This window comes from Meles meles, chromosome 9 (genome assembly GCF_922984935.1).
Source record: "Meles meles chromosome 9, mMelMel3.1 paternal haplotype, whole genome shotgun sequence".
In the NCBI taxonomy this organism is placed as follows: Eukaryota; Metazoa; Chordata; class Mammalia; order Carnivora; family Mustelidae; genus Meles; species Meles meles.
The window spans coordinates 31,632,327-31,651,677 of NC_060074.1; the positions used below are offsets into that span (position 1 = coordinate 31,632,327).

The window sequence follows — 19,351 nt, forward strand, 5'->3', positions numbered from 1 at the left end:
TTTTAAAATATCTCTAGTAACACTAACAACATGCTCTCGTTCTCTGAAGCCAGCTGCTTTCAAGGGCTTTAGTTAAGACACTGTAATAAGTCTTGAGACTGATTTTCAATTAACAAGGGCTTAGTCAATTGACTGTTTAATGAAATGGTATCATGATGGGGGCACTCATCCTTAAAACTATGGCTTTCATAATTTTTGTATCCCACATTCATTTATGATTTGATGAAATTTAGGAACTTTCTCCCTCAAAACACCCATATACATAGCATTTACACCACGTTTTAGAGATACTCTTGGACCCCTTGGAGCCCCAATGTACTCTCAAGGATCTAACAATCCAGGATTAAAAGCCTGTGGTAAGGATGGGTAGCTAGTCACTACCAAAGGTATGACAGAACGTATGGAACTGTAGATGTTGGAGAAGACAGGTTATATTGCTAAAAATGCTGAGAATACTGTAGTCCTCTCTTATTCATAGGAGATACATTCTAGAACCCCCAGTGCACACCCAAAACCACAGATAATACCAAATTCCATATATACTATGGCTTTTTCCCCCAATGTACATCTACTGATAAGAGTTTAATTTATAAATTAGGCACAGTAAGATGTTAACTGTTAATAGTAAAATAGAATGAAATAATAATATGCCATAATAAAAGTTATATGAATATGGTGTCTGTCTGCTTGAGGTTCCCTCTCCCCCTTTCCCTCTGCCCCTCCCCACCACTCACACATGCTCACTCGCTCTCTCTCAAATAAATAAATAAATCTTTAAAAAATGCCTGTGGTATTATAATTGCCATTGTACAAACAAGGAAATGGGCATAAGGAAGTTAAGAAACTTGCCCTAAATTGCATTATCAGCAGTATGTGGGGGCGTCTAAATTCCAACCAAAGATCACTGTCTTCATTACACTCAGATACATACAGAATCTCAAAAAACCCGAGTCTGATTTGCTAATGTGCTGTTCTCAAGGGCAAGGGGTATTTAGAAGTCAATGTTCTTTTATCCTCTAACTAAGCACACTCAATTAAAACTTAAGATTTTATGTTCTAACCAAATGACAACCAAGAATTAAACGATTTAGAAACAGCAGGCATATGGAAAAATTATGGAAAAGAGACAACCGGATTCCAGGTCTGTATACGGCAACTACTTTATTATTTTCAAATGCAAACTCTTTGCATTTAGTTTGCTATTTTACAATTTTACAAACTAGGTATAAAAGACCATAAATAAATGACATAAGTTATGTGTACCTAAAGTTCATGAAGGGAAGAAAAATACCTTGACAAAATAAAACAAAATAGAAAAATCTATGTCTAACTCAAGAGATCGCTCAAATTTCAGAACATGTAGGAGCCAAGCAATGTTCTGTTAATTTCCTTTTCGGTAGGAACTAAATTATAATATGCCTTATACATTCTAATTTTAACCACAGTCCTTGCATATTCCAACATACCTGGAGTGATACAAAAAATAAATGCACTCTTCAGTGTGTATCAATGGTTGATGTTGTTTGGAGAATGTTAAATAAGTGAAAATATTGCTTCTAGAACTTTCCTTTACTGGTCAGATTTTGAGTGTCTTCAGACAAATATTGAGGCTATAAGCGTGTATGGATTAATACACATATCCTTCACAGACTGAATACAAGAGTTCTCAAAACACACATACCAGCAGTGTAGTGAGCACAACCTGTCTTAAAAATAACTTTTTCAACACACCAGAACATTTCATCCATGACTGTTAAAAATAATCGGGGGCCAGTGGACACATGGTGAAGCTATGTGATTTGGTGCAGGGGAACAGCTTAATGCTGCCTAATGGAAGATCTGAGCAAGACTGAGCATCTGAACTCACTAGGCCAGCACTCACTGATGGGGCTAGATACAGTCCCTGAAGTTGGCCTCCTGCCCTGATCTCTGGGGAAAGATGACCAGCTCAGAGATTCAACCTCATTTCTTTATACGTATTTTTCAGGCATCAATGCATAGGCACATCCCTTTAAAAATATATTAAAGTCCCCAAAAAGGGGCGAATTAACTTTGTCACTCTGGCATAGCTATGAGAACACAATGCCACACACCCTGTCAGAATGTAATAGTTAGTTATTGATGATTTTCTCTACTTACTCAACATGGGGTTCAGAATCTTTTTTTCCCTTTTTTTCCCTGATTTGATGGTATAGCTTATGAAAATGGCCACAGTTTCTGCAAGCATAGCTTAGAATAGGCAAGGCAGCCACTCAGATTATGAAAAACGGCAGTATGTTGGCTGAAGTTTGGCATACGTGTCCTATCGGAACTGAATCTTCACACACCGACCTCAGATCCTAGAAGGCTAAGGACCGTCGGAGTTAGCTGCATATTGGTAACTGTAGAACTCTTCCTGTATACGGGAAACCTGAAATCACTTGAGGACATTTAATCCCAACGATGCTAACCTCAAGAGTCACTGGCATGTATTTTTCTGTGACATTGAGAGACAAAGTATTAATCCAGAACACATCATCTCAAAGCTGACACACGCGTCTACGTTCACCTCCGGAAGTATACGAATTGCATATATTTTGTTCGCATTCAACGAGTCCATTTATGCAGGGAAACAAAGGCTACCTCTATTCCATTTGGGGTTACCAGACAAATTCCACCCCCTTCTCTCTCTCCCTCAAGAAACCGGCAATTCCGATGAGAAGTTCAATCGGAATTAGTGATTTTGATGATGGGTTGTCACCTGAATGGATGGACACTCTCAAATTACCCCATCGCCAAGGTGAAACTGCCTCCATCCTAAGCTGCAGACTGACTGACTAAGCTTAGTGTGGCAGCTACAAAACACACTTCTAACTTCAGGACACTGCACATTTCCGGGCTATCTTTCTAAGGGGACCCATGCGGGTCCACCAACTCATGTGGCTCTTCATCTCCGAACTGGCGAGAAACCAAAACCCTCCGGGTGTCGCCTTCCACAACACTCACAGGCAGTGCTAAGCATGAGGTCCTACACTCACACGCACATACACCCGCGGACACGCACTCTCACACCTATGTACACACATCAAAAGAGATAAGTCAGCTCGTAGTTAGTCTAGGAAAAAAAATATATTTATATCACGGCAATGGCACACCCTGGGTAAAATGTTACTTCAGCAATGCATATCATAGGCAGCTCATGGGAACTGGCTTTGCTTTGTGTGGAGGCACCGAACCTGGTGTCCATGGTACGACCTGTAGCCTTGCGTCGCTCGCTGCCGCGCCAAGGCAGCAGCGACGTACAGGAGCGAGATATGGAAATACATATAAATAAAACCACGAGGAGTTTAGGAACAAGGGCTCTGCAGAGCTGGTGCTGCGAGACAGTACATTCCTCCATGCAACGGGAGGACCCGTGCTGAACCTTGCCCGGCTGCTGTTTCTTCCACTGGGAAAGGAGATTACAACGTCATCCATGTATTCTTCTCGGGTATGGGTGTTGTTTCATCAGTGTCTTTGCTCCAGGACTGGCAAGAGCAGGAGCAGAAGAAACGTGTTTCAAAGGGACTAAGGAGGGTGTGTCCTGTTTTCTTCTGTGGGCTTTGTAATCAACAGGAAGGGCTGCGAGGCCAAGATAGCAGAGTCTACTCCCTGTAGAGAAAAGAACAGGAGTTGAGACAAAACAGCAGCCAAGACTGTCAGCCAGTTGTCAGCCAATATTGCAAGAAAGAAGAGAAGCACGTAAAGTCAGTACGGCTCAGTAAGAAGTAATTCAGGAGGGAGAGCGTGGAGATCTAGCTTCTCTCCTCGGAAAAATGACAACTAGAGTAGCAACAAGAAAAAAATGGCTATTAATAGCTTAATTATAACAACTCGAGGAAGGTACCGTCTTACCCCTATCGAATGGACAAGGCTTTCAAACATAGGAAAGCTGAGCTCCCTGCTCAGGGTCACGTTCTACAGGGTGACAGAGTAAAGCGGGGATTGGAACCCACACAGTCTGAGCCTACAGCCATGCCTTAGCCACTGTGGGAACAGCCACTCTGTGGAAATGAAAATTCTGACTTGGAAGAATTGTGCAAGAGGAGAAAGGCTTAGTTGGGAAAGGGATGTGAAAGGCGAATCGTACCACCGGAAAAGCCTGAGCTACTAGCACCCAGCCTTTCCAGAAAGGGAAACTGGGTATCTTGGGAACAAATCTGGAAATACCACGATCTGCCAATATTCAACACTATGACTGAAAAAATCCAAACCAAGAGATAAATGCTTTTCTTAAAAAGTAACTTCTAATGAAGGAGAGCATTTAGTAAAGGATTTACACACACTGCACGTAACAGGCACAGAAAGGGAACATCAGGGCTATGGCACAGGGAGATGTCTGGTGTGGCAGCAGGAAAGGTTTAGGGGGCTCGAGCCCACCAAGAACCAACCAGTCTCAACTGTCCCATCAGTCTAGAAAAGAACAAGATCAGCACGACACAATGGAGTCTCTGTGGCTCCTCTCCTCTCACTAATCAAAATGAGTAATAATAAGGAATCTTCTCTTCTTTCCTTTGTGACAACTAACCACCAAGATTGCTTCAGACACCGTATCTCCCACCACAATGGCCGTGTTTAGCAGTGGATGACTTCAGGTGGGGAGCAAAGGATTAAGACCAGAATCTATCTCCACAGACAATTTTGCTCGTTTTATTAAACCAATTCTTTGCTTGTTTTGTACATATGTGTGTTTACGTCTGTGAGCTACACATCAAATTTAGTTCCTTTGAGGTAAATAACCATAATTTAGTCCTGTAGGAAATACTTTAGAGAAATAAAGTTTTCTTATAAAATATTCAGACAGAGATGACTTCTTAAGCAATTTAAAATTCTTAATGTAGATAAGGTTATAACTACCAAGCCCTTCCGGAAGCCACTTGTCAACATCATTCATTTTGCCAATTATGAGGAAACGAAAGAAAAGGACCCAGATCTACTTTTCCAGCTGCGTCTTCTCTGGGAATAATCAAAGGTGCAGGGTCTGCACTAGGCAGACATGTATGTACATGCAGGACAAGGAGACATGAGTAGGACCTTTACGACTAATGGAGTACAACCAACACCGGATGGATATCCTCACTTTCTGAAGGTGATTTTGTTTTGTTACTAGAAACTCCATTCTTAGAGGAGAAAAAGGAGTTCCCAAAACACATCTATCCCCTGTGAGTTCACCAACACTCTTCTTCAACAGTTCCCAAGGGGACGTGGGCTATTTGGGGACTCAGTGTATATGTTGAAAGGGTTGGATGTTTGAAGTGAGAAGTGTGGGAATATGAAGGATTGTATCTTGTTAATTCCAGTATATTTTACAGTGGAGAAAAAGCAACCTTTGCTCCTGTGAATTCTGACAACTCCTTATTTGTGGGAACTACTTGAACAAAGACCAAAGCATGTGGTCTACGCGGTTATCATGAGGTTTCGCTGTGACCAAATAAACACCACATGATTCCTTTTAATCTGTTGGGAAGCCATCAAAATGTCTTTACCATCCAGTTCTTTTCATAACAATGGGGTCTCGCTTGTCCATTTCTCTCTTTTCCATGATAAAAGAACAATGTCATGAATTTCAAGGCTACGTGATAAAGGAATACTAAGTAAGCCTGCCACCTCTTGTAGAGATACATGTTCAAATCGAAGCCTCATAAATCACACAAGGCAAAGCAGCTTCATCTGCATGGCTCCCACTACTGAACTCCATTTCACCCCACTCTGGCATGTCACAATACAACATTTGGATTCGCAAGTGAAAGATGGATGAGTAACACTTGGAAAACACTGGAGGAAGAGTATACCTTCCTTCTGTGACGTTCAGTCCATTCTACCTAAGAGCATTTCATATACACTTAAAACAACGCCATGTGTTAGGAAAGGTGTTATTATTAAAGTATCATTACCTCTAATTTGCAGGTGGAGGGACTGAGTTATAAAGAAACATGGAGTGAATTTCCCAGTGTCAACATCTCAGTTGGCTTTAGAATCCATAGCTGTCTAGATGCCAGAGCCTGGCTCCATGCCCTGGGAAACAATGGAACATTCCTATTGTCCTCCCCTTTCTCTTTTGAAAATGTGTAACTTCACGGAAGCAGTAGAGTTTCACTTCAACTGTTACTGGGTATTATTTTAGGCACTTAGAAAGCCCTTTTTGGCCTTTCCATTGGCCTGGATTCTAACTCATACAATGTGTTCAAATTAATATCCAGAAGGCAACCTTTGAATGTAGTAAGATTTCAAGCCTCGCCCGATTATTCTGCACGTACCTAAAATGTGTGCTGAGAAATAACACCAGGACCTCGGCACAGTGTCCAGCATTAACTTGTTAGGGTATCTTACAACTGACACACTCTCTCTTTTGAAATGTTCTGCTTTGAGTATGTTCAGTGTGTAGAAAAATACCTCATCCTATGTTGTTGCCTTGAAGAAAGCAAGGCTTCTAATTATTCAATGTATGCAAGGAAACACTCTTTTGACTTCCAAGATAATGCCATCATGCTACGTTATTCGAACTGGTCTGTGGAGACTGAAAACAAAATACATCACAGCTTTCCTGAAGGAAAAAAAATACATAGATAGTTTTGGTTTTGTTTTTTTGTTTGTTTTTTGTTTTTTTTTTACAGCAAGCAAAAAACCCACCAATATATCTGTCACCTTTGAACATGAATACCCAGAACTCTTAGGGTTCAGCAAAAGTGGTGAAAAAAAAAAAAATGGTTGGAGTAGTTAAAAAAAAAACAAAAAACAAATTTCACATTCCTTCTGAACAGAAAAGCTTTTACAACCAATGTTGCAAAAAGGTTTTTACTCAACTGTCATGATTTGACAGTATCAAATTGAACATGCCTTGCTCTATAAGAAATAGCTTTCAGCATAACCAAGGGGGGTGGGAGGAAGGTCATTAAAATCAGCCAAGCTCGTGTTTAAAAGTGGTGAAAATGGAAGAGTTTAAGAAGTTAAAATCTGTCCAGTCAAAAAAGTTAGGCGTTTGTTTCTAGGAATAAACAAAGCCATTTAATTCACGTTTCAAGAAGAAAATTCTGGGATTAAATAGAAGCATCTAAGGCTAATGGTCTTGATGGAACAGCAACGTGTTTTCCAGGAGGTCACATTCTGATAATGAGGACATCAAGGTGAACTGTAAGTCTCGCTACTGACTTCTAGGTAAATCTTCCCAGGCTGACCCTGTTCAGTGCAGGGGTTACTGAAGCAGGACAGAAAGTGAGAATAACGGATGGATCTTCCAGTACTTCTCAAGCAGCCAAGTCTCCAAAGAGTGAGGCATGATCCAAGGTTCCAGGTGATTACCTGGTACCCCAAAAATACCCAGTTAAGTCTCTGTGGCATGAATGGACGGCACCAAAGGGCAAGAGAAACCTTGTGGGAGAGAAAGCAAAGCAAGCGAGGCTCTAGGTGCCATGTTTCCAAACCTGACATCGTCTAGTTCCTAACTCACATCGTCCCAGAACAGCAGGGAAGCCATACCGGTTTCCACACTTGTCTCTTCTCCCACTGTCAAGAGAGGACTGAAATCTTGAAAGAACCCCAAACTAAATGATAGACATGAAAGAGTATTTATTGCCCAGCGTTTCAAATTAGATCAAGTTAAAAAAAAAATTAGATCAAGTAAAGAAAAAATTGGAGAAAGAGTGCTGAGGTTTTGTTTTGCCTTACCTTGTAGGTTTGGGTTTGCTTCTTTAAAGGAGGGAAGTGTGAAAGTTCCCTATTCAAGATTGTCATGGTCCGCTATCCATAAGGTAGTTACAGTAAGTTTGTACAGTCCCCAAATACGACTTTATATGGCACAGCCTCAGGCCCAAAGAAACAGACCTTGTCTGTCCAGTGATGGGGAGGTGCTTGGGTTTTATTATTATTATTATTTGAAATCCACTTTCTTTTTCTTTCCAGCCCCTTATGTCATCATAAGCCAATAGGGCGCCCAAGCACCGAAGGAGCAACACTCATGAGCCACACGGTTTTCACCCAGGTTGTTTCCTATGGTATGGACCAAGCCTTAAAAGCTACAACTGAGTCCTTCCAGAATGTTCCTGGGCATGGTATCCATTCCAGTGAAAGCAGGATGACGGTCATTTACGCCACAAACAAAATACTGCAGTTGTAATTCCCATTGGAGAGAGGATCAAGGACGTCTCGGAGAAGCTGAGTGTCTGGCAGCAACTGCGGCATCAAACTCGGAGGTGGTGTTTCTATTTATATACGTACATGTATTTTACAAACTGGTGATGGACGGAGTACTTCTGAGAAACAATTTGTTCCAGGTCTAATTTCAAACGACGGCTGTCATTTCTGCGAAGCCCCACAGTTTCGGCGATCTGTACACCAAGCAACACTGCGGGTATTGATTTTTTTTTTTCCCCTTAATTTCTGAGGGCGAAGACGAAGTAAAAAAAGTGCAGTTCTTCAATTAAAGTGCATGGATGAGGTAAACTAATTTCAAGAATTTCGAGTTTATTCAGTACTGGCTCAGACAGGAACCATTCTGCCATGGATCTGCTGCATTTGGGTTCTCATCGCCTGGACACTGCTCAAAATCTTATTCTGGTGTGTGACAGCTGTGATGCCAATTCTTGCCAGGTCCCTGGAGGTGGGGGAGAAAAAAAAAGAGGGCCAGAAAAGTTACACGAACGGAGAATCTCGCTTCCGGGCTTCATGCAGACACACATTTGAAATCAGCCACAATTCATACAGCACAACAAGGCAGGTGTATTCAAATGTTTAATTAAGCAACTGAACGCAACAATGTAGGTGCTTTAGAGGCTCTGTAAAATTATACTCAATCAAAATGAAAGGCATTCCGGTTTTCTTTTCTTTTCTTTTTTTTTTTTTAATGAGGAGGATGATAATGCAGCTCAAAGCAAAAAAAAAGAAAAATACTATTAAAGCTAGATTTACCCTTTGGTGTTACATCGCTGAGTACTTACTCCTGGTTCATGTGCACTACAGCCTCTAGTGTGGTATAACCAGCAGCCGTGAAGTTATCCTTATACCGGTCCATTTTAATGGCCTGGAGCCAATCGCCCACTGACACCACGGCAGAGAATTCAGGGGAGCTTGGATCCAACAAGGCAGTGTTAGGTCTGGTAAGGCAATGAGGGAGCAGAGACAGACAAGAATGATCAGTGAGATGGCAAGACTCAGAAGTCAGACCGCCTACGATAGGCACTGAAATGCCAAGGACAGGTTTTTTAGAGGGTCTACCTATCGTTCAATGGCATTAGGAGGTTTTCCGTTTTTGTTTTTTTTTTCCCCTTTGGCCCTAATTTCACAAAGGTGCTAAAGTGTGTATCCATCACCTTATCTGTTCTTAACTGCACTTCCTCCATCTGTTTTATGTGGACTTCTTCATACATTAATGATTATACAGGTCTTTCAATACTCTTGCCTGGGATAAAGACTGCGGGAGACCTTGTGGCTGAAACTGGTTCAGTCTTTGCTGGAAGAGTGCAGTCCCTGCCGGCACAGAGCAGTACATACTTCAGGACAGCATCTATGGAAACCCTAGTGAAGTATGAGTAAGGAAAATTGTGAGCTTGCAACTTGCCAGATGCGACAAAGCGGACAAAACAGCAAGAGTTCAAGTCCAGCATGCTCCCAGCCAGGTTTGCAGGCAGGCTCAGTGCATTCAAACAAACTTGGGACAGCAGGGAGTTAATGCCCTCTTTAATCAGCCCAGGCCTGACCAGCACGTGTGCCAAGACGGGAAGGAAGAATGGCCACTTTGATCACTGCTTGGATTGTGGAATGTGCTTCTCGTATTCCCTCTTAGATAACCATTTCAATGAATTCTAAGCACTTTTTATTAAGTTATTTATTAGTTTATGCATTTCTCGGGCCAGGTGTTTTATGTCAGGCCATTGTCAAGAGTGACAACAGCTGAAGGCAGGGATTTTGCCATTGCTCATGATATTGATACATGACAAAACATCTATTTATGGAAGCATTTATTAAGAGAATTATAGTCATCTTCAGCATCAAACTACTTAATCATCACTGGATAGACCTTCACAAGGTATTTTTTTTTAATATTTTATTTATTTGATAGAGAGAGAGATCACAAGTAGGCAGAGAGGCAGGCAGAGAGAGAGGGAAGAAGCAGGCTCCCTGCTGAGCAGAGAGCCCAATGCAGGGCTCGATCCCAGGACCCTGAGATCATGACCTGAGCCAAAGGCAGAGGCTTTAACCCACTGAGCCGCCCAGGCGCCCCCTTCACAAGGTATTTTCTTTTTTTTTTTTTTTTTTTTTAAAGATTTTTATTTATTTATTTATTTGAGAGAGATCACAAGTAGGCAGAGAGGCAGGCAGAGAGAGAGAGGAGGAAGCAGGCTCCCCGTGGAGCAGAGAGCCCGATGCGGGGCTCGATCCCAGGACCCTGAGATCATGACCCGAGGCGAAGGCAGCGGCTTAATCCACTGAGCCACCCAGGCGCCCCCACAAGGTATTTTCTACTGACGGTGATATAGGTACTTGTTTACATTTTCTCCAACTTCCATTTCTCTAGAAATTACAGAATGTGGTTGATCTTAACATTTTGACCTAATTTTCATCCCGAGACTGTGTTGCTTGAATATAAACACTAAGTCAGAATATCATTACTGAATTTTAACCAAAAAAAATTATTTTCCTATGGAAAGAAAATTAAGTCAATATAATGCCTTGATTAATTTTCTACATAGCAGAATTAATCCAATGCCTTTGTTTGTTTTTTAATTTTTACCTGTTACTTTAATTTGCATTACTTCTTTCTTATGTGACTGTTTTACCAAACACATGTTTTATCAGTTTTGTGTCTTAGTGAGCTTTTATGTATATTATTCCAATTCATTTTCTGAGTAAAATTCTGTAAATTTTTATGGCACGAATCATCAGGATTTAATTCTTCCCCCAATAACAAACAACAGCACAGAGGATTTTAACATTATTGTTAATGTTTACAAGTAATACTTATCTTTAGACAAAGACCAATAGTTTGCATTTCTAACTTTAAGCCAAGAGCATTAACAGGGCCACATGTAGGCTCTAGGCACTTGACAAGGTCAAAATGACCCAGGGATGAAAAATATCCTCACTCAGTATCAATTAAGTCTAAGCGTCACTCTCAAGCTTGTTCTGGAAGTCTCTGTGCTCTTTGTGGAACACCATGACATTTGCCCAATTTTGTGCTGAATCACATACAATGTTATACTACATCTCATTATTAGCATGCAGTAATAAGCATCCAAGGTATTGAAGTACTGTCAGTGAGAAAAATTTAGAATTGAGAAGAGTATGTCCAATGACTCAATTTGTTCTCAATTTGCTCTGCATAAATGGTACAAGGCACACATTATGCAATATTGGTAACTAAAGAGTTTCTGCCAGCAGGAGAAACAAACACCAAGTACCAATGAACCTGCCTTAAGACACTCAGACAATATCCATGGGATATGGAGCCGGAGATCCAAAAGCTGAAGGAAGTTCACCTTGGAATAGAAGAGGCCACCTACACCTCTTGGAGAGCCGAAGAACAAGAAATAGCCCAGAAATGCCAGGAGATTTTTTTTTTTAAGTCACTTGACTATCAAGTGGCAGAAATAAGATGTGAACTCAGCCCCGTGTTACTTCAGAAGAACTTGATCATGAAGCTGTTGGGATTGTGGCCAGTGCTAAGGAATCTGAAAGCCTAATAATAGAGGGTCCTCTTCTGTCTGGTCCAGATTCTTTTCTTCGTGCGTTGTAATAATCAGTATATACCACAATCATTAGGCTAAGTCTCCAGAAGACTGGAGGAGATGCTCATAGCACTGACCAAGACTGGAAGATCTTGGATATCATGGGGAAAACGTTCTCCTATTTTTAACTCAGGGTCATGAAGAACCTTGGGGAAGTACAGATTTGGAGGTGAGTCAATGCCTCACTTCTTGCAGGCCTGAAGCAGCTGGCCAGTTGTCTTATGCTGATCTTCTTATCTAATAGCAATGGTGGTCTATACCCTTCCAGATGGCACAGGTAGCTAGGGATTCTGAAGCTTTCACCAGTGAGGCCCAGTCTCCAGGTAGAAAAGTTCCTGTTGAATTATGGACTTGCAGTACCCTTACCTCCTCTCTGGACTGGTAATGCTTCTTCCTTTTGTGCTTTCCAATAAAATAACTACCTCCTTCACAGGGGGTTCAAGTCTATTCATTTTTTAAAACCCCTCTCAAACATCCATCCGCATGCTTTGTAACCTGATCAGTTTTCTATTTTGGTCCTGTTTCCCTTTACTCATGAAAGACTCAAAAAAGAAACTTTCAGAACTGAAACCAAATAAATTTCTTGCTTTAAAGCCTTTAAGCACCTGTTAACACTTTACAAGTCAACTTAAAACTACAGTGCCGGAAAAGCTGTCCTTGGCTCATTTTTTACTAACCCAGTGTTCCCTTCCCTTTCCCAAATATAGCACCTGCTTGTCTTCCCAAAGTCCGTATCATGTCTCTCCCTAAATGTTCAGGTCTAGCATCATCAAAGAAGCACCTTTGTTATTTCTTTGTTCCTGGTTCATTTTTGCTGATATTATTTTTTAAATTTGTTTTTCTTACGACTGTTTGAGGCCTGACAGGTGTTAGGCTCTTCAACACGGTAAACAAAATCATCATATATACTCCATTAACTGAGAAAGAAGCCACCCCAGTTGCAGAGAGCTGTGCAGTGGCCTCTGACAAACAGGCAGGAATTCCAGGGAGCCAGCACTCGCCTGCCACCTCTAATGTATCCTTTCATACATCACTATTAAGCAAGCATGGCCAACCTGGAGCTCTCGGTCCCCGTCCTCTTCAAGCTGTTGGGGTTGCGGATGAGTTTGTCCAACATGTTGACAATCTGCCCGAATTTCGGCCTGTCACTCCGCTCCTTCTGCCAGCAGTCTAGCATCAGCTGATGGAGTGCAATGGGGCAGTCCATGGGAGGGGGTAGCCGGTAGCCTTCCTCAATGGCTTTAATTACCTACCAAAGACAACAGAATGATATATAAGCTGCCAGAGAAGCTGTTGTTAGAGATCCACCCTCCTGACCGGCAAGTTCTCTGCTCATCCAGCTGCTAGCAAGCTTGAGCATGAGAACAGCACCAATGTCTTCACAGAAGCCACTGCTGGAACTGAGTATTGCTGGCAACAGGGCAGGGAAGACAGCTGTTGCTACGCGCGGTATTCTCAGACAGCAGGCAACTGTCAATCTAAAATTCTAAAGGGAAGATACATCAGTGTTGCCAAGTGGTTAGAACATAATCAGATCAACAACCTGGTGGTGGCCTGGCCCTGGGAAATCACGTGGCAATGACCCTCCCCCTTCTGCTATCCAGCAGCAGCTAAACTCTCTCAGCAAAAGGGACTCTAACCTAGTGTTAAAAACTTTCCTTAAGAAGTATTAATGGTTGTATCCAAGATGGAAGCCCCTTTTATCATTTTAAGCCTCTGTCCACTTGCTCAGACAGCTCATGGGACAAATACAGAAGCCCACCTTCCAGACCTCCCAATCCAGAAGACACCACCTCTCTCTGAAATAGCACTCTCCTCAAACCCTCTAGATGCCCAACTATTTTTACTTTTGGAAGACCACAATTCGCCAATACGTCAATTCGGTATCTTATTCTTTGTCTCAGCTGGTTGTCAAATGACACTGATAAAAGGTGTTAGTAAGGAGATCTGAAAAAAGTGTTAGCAAAGAAAATTAAACAAACAAACAGATTTCTTTTAGGACATTCCCATTTTGAAGAGAAGAAGTTATAATGGTAGATGGTAATTATCTTATTGCTCAGTTCTCCCTGCTTAATAAAACATAAGCAAATCATTCAACAGTCTTTCTTCTCATTCTACTTTTTCTAATCTGTCTTTCCAGGTATTATGGTATTTTCTTCTTATTGGCATCTTGCTAAGCCCTTCTTCTTTAGGGCGTGAATCCCAGTAATGTAATATCACATGACTTATGCCAAATTTAAGGAGGGGAATTAATTCATAACTTCTTGGCTACTCATCAGCAGTATTTATGGGCATCCTATGAAATTCTGGATGTGCTTTCGTTTGCTCGGAGATTTTTAAAGTTTTATTTGTTTTAAGTCAGATTTTTTTTTACCACTTTGGTAGAAAAAAAAATCAGGTTTTTTTTTTCTGATTTTCTGAAATGTAACTGTCAGCGAAACCACCAGAGCTGTAGCCATCCGACCATGTTGGCGTTCACCCTCCCATAGGGTTTATTTACTGTCCAAAAATTGGTCTTCAACAGAAAACAGTTAATTCAGTTGGGTCCAGTTTCTATGTATCAGTATGACCACTGTCTTTTTAGCTAGCACACAGTTTAACAATCATCTTGTGATTTATTAAGCCGTCTGATCCTTTTTTCTCCCAGGCATCTTTGCCAACATCCTGTTGTATTAGTACTATTTACCACTCCTTCTAGTATAGACTTCTATATGCTATCTCACTGAAGCATTATTCTATTTATTTCTAGCAATTACATTAAGTCAGTTTGATCTTTGGACTTTCTTTTATCTTTCCAGGTGCATGGTGTTGACTCTGGACTTGATGAAAACATTTCACATTGAATTGAGGGGAATGAGAGCAATATTGGGCTAATGCCAGGGTAACACAATTTGTTATAAACCCTCAGACTGCTTAATACTCTTTCATTAGCTCCCTCTCCACTGCCAGCTTGGAAGATGGCTTGTGGGTTAACAAAGCATATTTTCTCAGTTTGCTGCTGAATGTTTTGGGGTGGGGGGGGGACGCTGACGAGCAAAACAAACAAAAAACTTGGTAAGTTTGCCATATTTTCAATAGCTATTTTGATTCTATTCACCATATGCCAAATGAATTCTGATGAAAGTAATTCCCCAGTTACATTTCCTATCGATCCCTGTTCTACACAGAACCCAACAGAGACTAATACATGTGAATGACTAATCAATATTATTTGTGGGAGAGACATGGCTTCAGATGTTCTTCATGGATAAAGCCAGACAACTGAAAGTTTAAGACAATAAAAACTATTTTCATATAATAGCAACTGTCAAAACTACAGGCCTGAAAATATTTAGGGCAGGAAAATGGATAGCATCTTTTAGATCCCCTGCTCCCATGAGCATTTATTTGGTCATGACTCAACTGAAATGAAGTTTAAGTATCAAATCATTAAATGAGTAAACGTTTGCACTACTTGCTCCTGTAGGTAGTTTCTGTTCCTCTCAAAGTCTCTAATCTGAAACCAAACGTTGCTATAAGGTAGGACCTGGAAGGTGTCTGTGACACAATCACACTAAACAATAGATTACACAGCACTCACCTCTATAGTTTTGTCGTGTCCCCCCCACCCCCAGCCTGCCATTACCTACCAGTTATGCTAGCTGCTGGCTTTCTTCCTATCTGCTATGAACCTTTCTTTGTAACTTACAGATAACACAATGTCAACACTCTCATTCCTCTTAATCTGGTTAGAGAGTTCTTTTTTGCCCCACTAGACACGGAGTGCATTAGCTTCTCCATTGCTCTGAACAGTCTTATCGATAAGGTAACTAGCATCTTACTTCTTGAGTGCACCTGGTTCTTCATTTAATTGTCAAGCCTTTGCAACTTCCTGTTGGTCCAGGATAAGGCAGATGGGCAGAGGGCATTCCATATGAGAAGAATTTTGTAAAAGATGATTTTTCTCCCAAACTATATTTTTTATCATTGATGAATTGAATACCATGCCTTTGTAAACATCCTCTGCTAATACTTCACTTCACATATATATAAGTAACTAACAAGTGTTCTAGGAAGACCCCCTGGTTTAAGATTTTTGTTTTTGTATTTTTTTCCCCCTTTCACACTGGAGATGTTTGTAATTAAATTCTATTACTCTGGAATCTTATTAGTGTCATTATTGAATGGTTTTCTGAAATTGCAGGCATTGTGGATACTCCCTTACCAAGTCGTCCAGATGGTACATTTAAAGGGATGTGCATAATTTACAAAGGGTCATTTAGTGAAGCTTTATTTTAGAGTCCTCAAGGGGCAGGCTCTAATTACAACTATGCTAGCTTTAAAATATTCACTAGTTTTCTTCCAATAAACCTTTGGTGTCAATTTTTTCACATGTGAAATGTGTGTTTTTCATATATCCTTGTATTTTCTTAAGATTCAAAGTTGAATTTTGTTTCAGTATGGATTTGAGCATTAATCAAGTAAAATACTGTTCCTTATCACTCATCCATCCACCTATGTAACTATCTACTGAATCTGTCTTCCATACTATCCCATTTAAGCTACATAATTTTGGGCCTTGAAATCCATGACCATAACGTTTAACTAGATTACTACATCCGTTTGTGTTGAGAATCTTGCATTCCGTTTCATTTCAAGCTCAGCCCTCACTCCATCATATGCTGATGAGATCCTTCCAGAATCTCAATGTGAAGACATATTTTAGAACATAAAGACTCACGTCTTGATTGGACATATCCCAATAGGGTCTCTCTCCATACGACATCACTTCCCACATAACGATTCCATAGCTCCATACATCACTCGCTGATGTGAATTTACGATAGGCAATTGCTTCTGGTGCGGTCCACCGGATAGGAATCTTGCCACCCTGTGAACATTCAAGCCATAGGTTATTCCCTAAGTACATCACTGATGTGCCATTTCAGTCACTGAATGTTGTTACTGTTTGGAAGCAGGTCAACAGCATTCCTGAGATAGCTCTCTAAACAACTATAAGCGACTTGTTTATTTTAACTAGTCTTCGAGGTTGAGACACTTCTTCTCCTAGGTTTTCTCTAGTCACAAGAAGTGAGTAAGTAATCTGTTTAGTTATTTTTAAAAAGTCTACCTATTACCTGAGCTCTGCTTTCAGGCAATATTGTAGAAGAAGAGGAATTTCAGGTTTTACCGAATGCTTATGTCATCATGGTATATCAATGGATATGCCACGGAGACTCTTGTTGACTTCTTGTTGGATTCTCTCACTCAACAGCCCAGAGGCAGTATTTAGTATCACTTCTGAAATCATGAACTGCGGAAGTTAAATATGACCACACTGTGATCCTACTTTTATATAGCATGAGAAACATGTTTAACATGTTTAGAAGATAATACATCACATAGTCTCTCAGCAAAAGCCAAATACCAGATGTCAGAGCTGTTACTGTCTTCAATGGAGTGAGGACATGCGCAAAAATGGTAAAGCAATTGAATATTACTCAGGAAAATTTCAAAATGCTGTTTTCTTGTTTTGTTTTGCCTCAAATGTCTACTGTTTGATTATACTTAGGTGAAAGGTATTTTTAATTGAGTTTCAAATTTCTTAAGGTTCCATCTGGGGAAATTAATGCAACTTGAATTCAGACCCTTAAGCTGTTCAAGAGAACATCCTTTCAAAGTCTGATTTACCAAGGCTACTAAACAAGACAATAAATTGTACTAGAAATTGCACTGATTCTTACTGGCACTTAACTCTGAGAACTCTCCCGGCGCTCACTCTGAAAACCTAGTGTGTTACATTTCTACTTGTTCTACACAGAGGATACTTGTGCTGCCTTCTACCTTCCTTAACTATTTGGCTAAGGTTTTATCTATGTAAATGCTCATTCTAGAAGCCTTCTTTAACTTCCCTCTCTCCAAATACCGGAAAAAGAATTAAAGATCTTTAGCATTCATAAAGATGCATTCTTTCCTAACTGAATGGACTTAGAATTCAAAACTGGATATATGTGTAGTGTAGACTCAAAACTAGAGCCAGAGAAAATGAAAACTACAAGAAAAAAAAAAATAACCAACCAACCACTCAAACAAACAAACACAAAAACACAATGCTTAGGATTGCTTATGCAAAATGAGCACCGAAGGAAGAAAATGGCTGGTAACGGTCTGCTTCTCATTGATTTCAGCAGTGTCAGACCTAATGGCCAATAACTTTTATGATTCTGTTTATTTCCTCACTATCTTATATTCAGCTTGTCCAGCTAAGATAGCATAGCCATTAAATGTATCCTGATAACTCTTAACTGTGCCCCCTAATCCAGCTTATCTACCAGTAGCAAAATGAAGACCATTAGATACTAAAAATTCTCGCATAGTGTAAATGTTTTATAAATCTTGTATCTACATTCCCAGATTCAGTAGCCAACGAACTAGAAACATTGCTGTCTTGTTTAAAATAAGAAAATGTTTTAATAATAGATAAGAACCAAAGAGAAAATATAAATAAAACAGGAAGGAAGGAAGGTAGAAAAATTAAGTGTAAAAACTGCAAAAAGTGAAGCTCTAGTTTGCAGTAAAGTAGTCACACATCTTGAGGCAGTTTCAAAATCCCTCTGAAACATGGCTTAAAAATGAATGCGTGGACATGAAGAGGCTCTGAATGATGAGGAAACTTACAAAATCACAAAGGGCTTAAACATCAAAGTGAGAAAAGAGGAACAGTTTCATCAGAGTCAAAACCCAGAGGTCATAAATCCTCCTTACCCTGGTGGTGTAAGCGGCTTCCGGATCATCCTCAAGCACTCGTGACATGCCAAAATCGGACACTTTGCAGACCAAGTTGCTGTTTACCAGAATATTCCGCGCAGCTAGATCTCTGTGCACGTAGCTCATATCAGATAAGTACTTCATCCCAGACCCGATGCCACGAAGCATGCCCACCAGCTGAATGACGGTAAATCTGCCATCGTTCTTCTGTGTAGGAAAGGAATGAGAAACCGTCTCATTAGCATGAGGTCTAATTAATTTTCACCAGGCATTTATTACTTGAATCTTTTCTGATATCTGTATCAAGTATGCAATGAGACTCAACGTTATTTCCGGACCTTTCTGAACAAAGTCACTTATTCTTTACTAGAGTGCATCCTAGGAGCTGGGTTTGCTTCCTGTAGTAGATGGAAATTATCCAACTGTAATGAATCTACCGCTCAAACAGCCCCACCACGCAAGAATGAATCTAATACTACCTTCATTGAACATGGATTATTTAATAGCCTTTAAAAATCACATCATTCTCTATGTCTCCTCTTCCTCCCTTGCCCCATTAAAAAAGTCCATGAATACAACCAAACAGAATGGACACAAGGAGTCTGTTAGAGTCTTCTAAATACCAACATTCTTGGGTTTAATATAAAGTAGTCACGTACCCTGAGGAATGCATCCAAAGAGCCATTCTCCATGTACTCTGTTATGATCATTACTGGTTTACCTAGAGTTTTCAGAAAGAAAAACACAAACCCTTGATGAGCACTGCAGTTAATGAGATAAAAATGGGCTGTGCACAATTTTACTGCCAAGACACCTGTCTTGCGCGATCTAATTTAATTAAAACAAGCCAAGCTTATGCCTCAGCT

At 40.5% G+C, this 19,351-nt stretch overlaps 1 protein-coding gene across 2 annotated transcripts in view; it reads right to left on the reverse strand.

Annotated features, from left to right (window-relative positions):
• Nucleotides 1–1,144: 1,144 nt before the first annotated feature.
• Nucleotides 1,145–19,351, reverse strand: part of EPHA4 (EPH receptor A4) — a 144,818-nt gene continuing 126,611 nt past the window's right edge. The window contains exons 13-19 of one of the 2 annotated variants that reach the window (XM_046019653.1): nt 19,145–19,206; nt 18,483–18,692; nt 16,459–16,608; nt 12,794–12,987; nt 8,952–9,107; nt 7,684–8,608; nt 1,145–3,630 (exon numbers count right to left, since the gene is read on the reverse strand). In XM_046019653.1, coding sequence (XP_045875609.1) covers nt 8,494–8,608; nt 8,952–9,107; nt 12,794–12,987; nt 16,459–16,608; nt 18,483–18,692; nt 19,145–19,206 — 887 coding nt within the window. In that variant the 3' untranslated portion in view covers nt 1,145–3,630; nt 7,684–8,493. Of the gene's footprint in view, nt 3,631–7,683; nt 8,609–8,922; nt 9,108–12,793; nt 12,988–16,458; nt 16,609–18,482; nt 18,693–19,144; nt 19,207–19,351 lie in introns of those variants that run through there. The other variant, XM_046019654.1, reaches the window with a different exon arrangement.